We start from the raw sequence: 8200 nt of genomic DNA, 5'->3' as shown, positions 1-8200 counted from the left end.
AGGGGGGGGGGGGGGAGTTGTTATCATTACATCAAGACTGATATCGACTGAATTTATTTTCTCAATTCGGCAGAATCAATTCATCGAGAAGAACAACGATGCACTGCATGCTTCTTTGGAAGCACTTATTCAGGAAAGTGGCAATAAATTCCTCAGGACACAATTCGCCAATTATTCCTCTCAGAAGGGGAAACTAACCTTCATCAGCGTCGGCAGTAAATTCAAGACTCAGTTGGGTGAATTAATGGACAAGTTGAAGAGTAATGTAAGAACATTCTCTTTCTTGACGTTGTAAGACTGTTTAAATGTCCTACAAATTTTCCTCCTACACTTTTATCAGCCTCTACTAAGCGCTCCACTTAATCCTTTCTTCTACTTTCAGGGAACAAATTTCATAAGGTGCATCAAGCCGAACAACGACATGGTCGCTCATCAATTTGATGGCAATAGTATTCTGAGCCAGCTGCGTTGCTCGGGCATGACGTCGGTGCTGGAACTGATGGAACACGGTTATCCTAGCCGAGTGCCTTTCCACGAGCTCTATAATATGTACAAATCTTATCTTCCACCGGAACTCGCCAAACTGGATCCCAGATTCTTCTGTGAAGCGCTACTTCATAGTTTGAAACTGAACCAGAAAGACTTCAAGTTCGGCATTACTAGAGTCTTCTTCAAGCCGGGAAAGTTTGCGGAATTCGACAGGATTATGAAATCCGATCCTGAGAATTTACGCAAGCTGGTCGCTGACGTGAAAAAATGGCTGCTTAAGTCGCGATGGAATAAAATGCAGTTCTGTGCCCTGTCGGTGATCAAACTGAAGAACAAGATCATCTATCGACGACAGCATCTGATCGTTTTGCAGAAGACGGTGAGGATGTATTTTGAGAAGAAGAGGCATCGGCCAAGGATTCGCGGCATGATGAAGATTAGGAATCTGAAGAAGCAACTGATACGAATGGAGGAAACCGCGAGTCAGTTGAAAAATCGTGAAAAGTCGTCGCGAGACATGAAGAGGCTTGAGAACGATTTCGAGATGGCTATGGATAAAATTAAACGCAACCCGAGGATAACACCGACAGAGATCGATGGGCTTTACATGTCGCTGGTGAATCAGATGAACAGACAAATGGCTGATTTACAAAATATGATGAAACAAGAGAAAGTCGCCGAAGAACAGGCGAGACTTAAAAAGATTCAACAGGAGCTTGAACTGGAGAAGAAGCGAAAAGAGGAAGAAGAACGTAAAAAGAGAGAGGAGGAAGAGCACAGGAAAAAGAAATTCGAGATGGAAGCTAGAAGAAAAATCGAGGAGGAACAAAGGAGGAAGCAGGAAGAAGAAGATCAAAAGACCGCGGTTGCGCTTCAGGTTTGTCGAATTTTTCATGTTGCTTTTGCGTTTTCTCAATTATACGAAAAATTGTTCATTTATTTATTATTTAAAGGCTCAACTGCAGAAGGAAGCTATGGAGGAGACTCGGTATCGGGAATTGCTCGAGCAAGAAAGAAGAGACCACGAATTGGCAGTCAGACTCGCTAAAGAATCGAACGGACAAGTGGAGGATTCTCCGCCACCTATGCGAAGGTAAGCAACAGAAAAGAGTTCAGTTTCTCTGGAAAAGAAATTCGGGGCTTCGTGATTAGATGGTAATCCGATTAATTCGTACAATTCGATATCTAATTGCAATTCATAATTGCAATTTAATCGACGTCCGACTGTTAATAACGCATGTCAATGCCGAATTCGACGGTTTTATCGTTGCGCAATAGAGCGAGAGCAGAAATAAGATTTTGTTTTGTTAAAATCACGCAGTGGCTCCGACGTGCGAGTACCGACAAACAACAACAGGCTGATAAGGTATTGTATATGATTTTTCGCGTTTCTCGCATGAATTGATTAACAATGATACCGATTAATAGACTAACGATGACTAATAGCTACTTATAGACACTCGCACCTTGCTCGAATAAATTAACACTTCTGCTGCTTCACATTAACCCCCACTGATCTCGATTCACCGGTAAATCTTATTCAGTGGACAAACTGTTCCTTGTCGAGAAAAGTTCATCATTTGTCATTCGAGAAACGACGGCTGCTGATGTATCTGCGCACGTTTATTAATCGATAGAAATCATAATCAAAAGACGGAAAGGATAGAAAGAGATTCTCAGATCCTCGTTTGGATCTCTCGCACCATCTCCCCAAGACTTAATCGCATGATCCACTAAAATTTCATGGTGTACACTAATCTCTCGCTTTCTCGTAGAGTAACGCATTGTGGTGAAAACGTTGCATGTGTTAGCACTTAGAGTAATTTAATCGAAAGTAACGCTCGTCGCTCTAAATGAAATCGCAATCAGATAATATTTTTATTCTGTGAGGGCATATATATGTTTTGTTCACGATGTAGATCGGAACAGGTGCGCAATCATCAAGCAGCCATGAGCAACAAGAAGTACGATCTGTCCAAGTGGAAGTACTCCGAGCTACGAGATGCGATTAATACGTCCTGCGACATAGAGTTGCTGGAGGTACGTACGAATTATTGTCAAATAATTAATTGTGATCGTCTCGTTTACTGACTGTATCTTATCTGTGTGTCGGGAACAGGCTTGCCGTCACGAGTTTCATCGTAGACTAAAAGTTTATCACGCTTGGAAGGCGAGAAATCGCAGGAGGACTACCATGGACGAGAATGAGAGAGCACCAAAATCCATCATGGAAGAGGGTGAGCATCATCTTAATTAACCAATAAATACTCTGATCAATTATGTAATCAGAATTGGGAGAGTTACTTTTTAAGAGTAAGTTGTTACTATTTACTGTTACTAATAAGAGAACTAGTGTTGTTGTACCAAGTCGTTGCTTGTAACGTTAATGATATTACAAGTAATTCGTTACTTCCCAGCCCTGATCATGATTATAAGATCAATTGTCGATCGATTTGGCAGTGTTGATTGTGCTTTCCAGCTGCGAAAACACCGAGGACACCGCTGAAGCAGCAGATAGTCGAATCGTCGCAAAGATACTTCAGAATCCCGTTTGTTCGTTCCTCTGCGGCAGGTCAGCAGGATAATATACACGGTGGTGGCAAAAGAGGATGGTGGTACGCTCACTTCGACGGTCAATACGTAGCGCGGCAGATGGAGCTTCATCCTGATAAACCGCCGATACTTCTCGTAGCAGGTAGATCGGCTCGTGTACCGACATGTACTCGTGGCTAACTCTTTGCGTTCTCTGTCTCTCTCTCTCTCTCTCCGAAGATGTTGCGAGAAAAATTTCTTGTGTAGAACTTGGAATACGCGGCGGAAAATCCTTTGAGCTTTAAATCGGTTTTAAAACTGACGGTAGCTACATCTAAAATTTGTTTTATTATAAAAAGAATCCTAAATAAGAGCGAACGTCGAAAGTTTGGGCAAAAAACATCAATATAATTGACTAAGGATTGATTATAACAAATTGACATAATAAGCTTTACATTCACAAACGTTTCGGTCCTTAATTTGGACCCTCTTCAGTGTACGGAGAAGAAGTAATCGAGTGCTTTAGAATTTGCGTTGTTAGCAAAATAGCGAATAAAGTCTCGATCTGTAAGAAATACAGTGTGAAGAACAAATGACGATAGTCTGACGCGTGCAAATAAGCTGATAGAATAGAATCTGCATACATAGAATTTGCATATAGATACGACATTTATATAACAGGATATATTTATATTAACAAGATTGTATATGGATTTGTAAAATATTACGTTTTATCAAACACAAAATGTTTATCACTATTGTCGTGTCAACTTTAGTTCTCAGTAGTTTTATTAGATAACAGAATAATATCATTATCTGTTATCTACTCTATTAGCCGATTTCCTGTTAAATTCATGATAGAATGTTATAAAATTGTTTATTTGCTAGATCCAATTATTCTTGTATCTGATTATAGGCACAGTCCAGCAACCGCTACAAATTCTGCGTTTCTCCCTCTTGTTCTATTCCTCGGATTCGAATGAAGAAAGAGAAAAAAATAAAAACGCTACAAAGCATTTGCAGCGCCCGTTGGACTGTACCCTATACCTAAGCATATAGGAAGCGTAATAATCAGATCTGAATCATATATAACGTTATATCTGATTATATCTGAAAGATCTGATCAGATCTTGACAATATCCATATCTGGCTTTTATCTGAACTTTTTTTCCCGGGTTATTATAATTAGACCGTTGTTCTTTTTCTATTTATAATTTTTACAATTTATTATGCAATTTTCTATTTATAATTTTTACAATTTATTATGCAATCAATTTTTATATTAGTTTAATGTACCTATATTACGTACACTGAAGAGGGTCCAAATTAAGGACCGAAACGTTTGTGAATGTAAAATTTATTATATAATTAATCTTTAGTCAATTACATTGATGTTTTTTGACCAAATTTCCGGCGTTGGCTCTTATTTGTCTTTTTTTAGTATTCTTTTGATTGTATTTCTTAAGAGCTTTAACCGTTTTAAATTATTGTTTTCTTATATCCACACTTAGCCGCATTGTCTGTATTTCAAAAAAACATGAAGAATATATATGTTTGACACTTGATGGAAGAGAAACATAAAAAGGTTGCAAGATAGTTTAGAAAATGCAGCTATGAAAAACATATCTTTTGATTTAAAACTCGCGACGGCGTTTTTCGAGTTTTAAGTTGGTTTTAAGATTTGTACAGTTACATATTTTATGTATAAATTAGTTTAGAGTATATGGATTTAAAACTTGAGAGACGCCGCCGCAACATTTTTCGTGTTTTGTAAATAACTTTGAATGGTATTTTACGTGGTTACAGTATTCCTTGGAGTTTATTACTGAGCTCAAATAATTTGATTGACTTGTTCCTTTTTTTTCCTACCTTCCAGGTATTGACGACATGCAGATGTGCGAATTGAGCCTGGATGAGACCGGATTGACGAGGAAACGCGGCGCCGAGATCTTGGAGTACGAATTTAATCGCGAGTGGGAAAGGTACGGCGGTAAGCCGTACTTACCGCCGTGCGACCGCAAGAAGTGAAGATCTCCCGTAGAAGAATCGTCTGTTCGCGTCGTTGCCGTATAAATCAACGCGGGAAGTTCACGATGGCGCTTACGTATATTATAGTATTTACATTCGATGCGAGAAAACGTATCGGCGATTCTGTGCCTTGCGAAGTGTGCCTTACGCATTGTTCGGCACGGATTACAAGTATGTAATTTATATATTACGTCGTAGCTATATTAATGCAAGAGTCTTTCCATTGATATAATCAGCGAATATCTGACAAACGATCCTATTCCGTGGAATCTAGCTTTTACCAACGATTACGAGTCGATCCGTATTCCGAGACACTTTCGGTGAAATTGCAATGACAAACGTTATACGGAACGTACGTCGAGGATCTGTAATAAGAGAGAACGCGCCTAAGATCATGCGATTTGTATTAACTCCTCCGATTTATTTAATTCGTTAGAGATACTAGCGTCTTTAAACATTTATAGATTTGTAGCCGTAAATCGAATATGACAGATATAGCCGAGGTTCTTTGTATTAAGCTTGAGCATCGTTAGCATGCACTTCTGAGTTACATAGAGATAATTTCGTCATTTATATGATTCGTTTACGCATTTAGCAGTGATAACATTTAGATCTCGGCTGATGCATTGCGATAGATCGGCCCGAGTAACTAGTAAAGTTCGTAGAAAAAAAGACGCGAAGAAACAATGTACGCCGCAACAGAAAAGCATTTTGGAAAATAAACGAAGTGATGTATGATACTTGAGGCTTCAGGTTGCTCTTCTCGCTGAAGATGTTTACGAAATGTCTGAAACAAACCTACAAAAAACGCGGCACCAATCTGGAAGCTGGATCAAACAAAGTGATAATGTTTGAAGAAACATAACTCCCTTCAAATTTGTCTAAAGATCTAAATGGTTCTGATGTACAGGCATGCAGAAAACTGTTACTCTGTACATACTACAGACTGGAGACTAGTAAAGACCACTACTCTGCACATCTCTTAGTTTATACTTTGTGCTTAGTAGCGCGATAGCTTCATCGTCCGGGTGAAACTACTGAAAATTTAAGTTGTTGACAGGACAACAGTGACAAATATTTTGTGTTTGATAAAACGTAATGTTTTAAAAATCCATACAATTTTAACAATCCGGTTAGATAAATATCCTCTCTGTATACAAATTATAGATTCTATTCTATCAACTCATTTGTACGCGTCAGACTATTGTTCTTCACACTGTATTTCTTACAGATCGAGACTTCATTCGCTATTTTGCTAACAACTTTAAATTCTAAAGCAGCAATTAGTCGCGGTTACTTTTTATTGTTGACAGAAAGGTGGTGTCCAACCACCGAAGGCCCTCTCCAGTTCTTTCGCAACCGCCAGGCAAAGACGATCCTGATAAGGCGCGACTACCACCTGAAAAGTTTTGAATTTTTTATATGTTAACATTTCGAGTATGCTTGATAAAATCGTTATTAGTAAGCCGAGTGTTATCTAACACGGAACGCGTTGCTCGAGATATTTCAATCTACCTGAACACCTATCGGCAATCCCTCGTGATTAAGTCCCATCGGCACGTGTAACGCAGGGAAACCGAGAACACTAAAGACGCTGGTATACATAGCATTTACAAATTCAAAACACATAAGTTTCTGAAAGATTGCCGGGCTCCGATAGGTCGGACATATGAGCACATCATTCTCTCCCAAGAGATCCTGCAAAAGAGACAATAATTCGGTGATCATGGATATATAGGGTGTTCAACATAACGTTATCTACTATTTTCTTACAACGATTGGTCAGGAAAAAACTCTAGATGCAATTAATCAGTTTTTAAACGGTAATAACGTGCAATAATAAAAATGTCGGAAATGTTCGTTTTCGTAAAAAAATTAAGAATTATTATTTTTTAAATGAAACCATATCTTTCCTTCTCGGAAAAAAAAGTTCAGACAAAAACCAGATATGGATTTTGTCAAGATCTGATGAGATATAATCAGATATAACGTTATATATGATTCAGATCTGTCCATATATAATCATATATAATTGTATATGATTATATATTATTATTATATGTAGACAGATTTGAATCATATATAACGTTATATCTGATTATATCTGATCAGATCTTGACAAAATCCATATCTGGTTTTTATCTAAACTTTTTTTCCCTGGTTTTATCGATTGTAAAAAGGATCAAAATAAATTCAATATTAACTTACTTAGTGTTACTTTTATGAACATTTAACAGTGACAATACAGACAAAAGATAAGATGTTTGGAATACAATGTAAGGAATAATGTTAGTTGTTCTGGACATGTTCGAAATGTAATCCATTTTCTGCAAAACAAAGTTCCGCTATTTGTAATAGAATTCTATATGTCGCATTATTTAAAATTATTAGGGTATTCCGTTTTATATTTCTGCATATTTGTGTTATACGTTGTTGAGATTCTTCATTGTTATTTTATGACATTCTTTTTTGCAAATAGCAATAAAGATAATATTATGAGTTACTATTGAATTTGTTTTGATTCTCTTTACAATATTATGGATAAAAGAGATAGAGTTTCATTTTTAAAAAGAGACCTTAATTATTTTGCGAAAAAAGAGTGTTTTCGAAATTTCCATTGTTGCATTTTATTACCGTTTAAAAACTGACTAATTGCATCTAGAACTTTTTCCCATCCAATTATTATAACTAGTGAAAATGTAGCGAATACCATTACGGTGAATAGCTTGCAGAGTACTTTTCATTTAATAGCATAAATTGGTACAAGTTTAATTGTATAATTGCTACTTATTCAATATGAAACAAAGATAGAATACTTGTGTCAACTTGTGTTGCTAAATAGAAAGCATTCACACACGGGTATAACTGTATATACAAACGTGCATTTGGAGAACACTGACCAGTAATTTTTGTCGAATCTGTTCTCTTTGCTGCGTGTAATACGATATATCTGACTTTGTAAAAGGAAAATGTGTCTGGAGAAGGAAGGAGAAAAAGATCGTAGCGCTCGTGTGTTGCGATAGGCCAAACAAGGCTTTTATTGCTTCCATTATTGAATTCTTCTGAACCTGTGGAGGTACGTTAATGAAAACACAAAGTTAGATTATATATATATATATATATATATATATATATATATATATATATATAT

The 8200-nt window shown here is 37.1% G+C and overlaps 2 protein-coding genes across 5 annotated transcripts in view; one reads left to right on the top strand and one right to left on the bottom strand.

Moving 5' to 3' along the window:
- The window catches only part of LOC116845396 (myosin heavy chain 95F), a 22870-nt gene extending 17081 nt beyond the window's left edge, over positions 1–5789 (top strand). For 2 of the 3 annotated variants that reach the window (XM_032818011.1, XM_032818009.1), the window contains exons 11-18: positions 74–265; positions 383–1366; positions 1443–1582; positions 1811–1855; positions 2409–2529; positions 2609–2726; positions 2969–3184; positions 4898–5789. In XM_032818011.1, the coding sequence (XP_032673902.1) occupies positions 74–265; positions 383–1366; positions 1443–1582; positions 1811–1855; positions 2409–2529; positions 2609–2726; positions 2969–3184; positions 4898–5049 (1968 nt within the window). In that variant the 3' untranslated portion in view covers positions 5050–5789. The remainder of the gene's footprint in view (positions 1–73; positions 266–382; positions 1367–1442; positions 1583–1810; positions 1856–2408; positions 2530–2608; positions 2727–2968; positions 3185–4897) is intronic. The other variant, XM_032818010.1, reaches the window with a different exon arrangement.
- Positions 3351–8200, bottom strand: part of LOC116845399 (fatty-acid amide hydrolase 2-like) — a 21907-nt gene continuing 17057 nt past the window's right edge. The window contains exons 8-10 of one of the 2 annotated variants that reach the window (XM_032818041.1): positions 7950–8117; positions 6565–6747; positions 3351–6448 (exon numbers count right to left, since the gene is read on the bottom strand). In XM_032818041.1, the coding sequence (XP_032673932.1) occupies positions 6350–6448; positions 6565–6747; positions 7950–8117 (450 nt within the window). In that variant the 3' untranslated portion in view covers positions 3351–6349. The remainder of the gene's footprint in view (positions 6449–6564; positions 6748–7949; positions 8118–8200) is intronic. The other variant, XM_032818042.1, reaches the window with a different exon arrangement.

This window comes from Odontomachus brunneus, unplaced genomic scaffold (assembly GCF_010583005.1).
Source record: "Odontomachus brunneus isolate Ranch 3 - 2012 unplaced genomic scaffold, Obru_v1 Obru_scaffold_051, whole genome shotgun sequence".
Classification (NCBI taxonomy): Eukaryota; Metazoa; Arthropoda; class Insecta; order Hymenoptera; family Formicidae; genus Odontomachus; species Odontomachus brunneus.
This window is presented reverse-complemented; position numbering and strand designations above follow the sequence as displayed.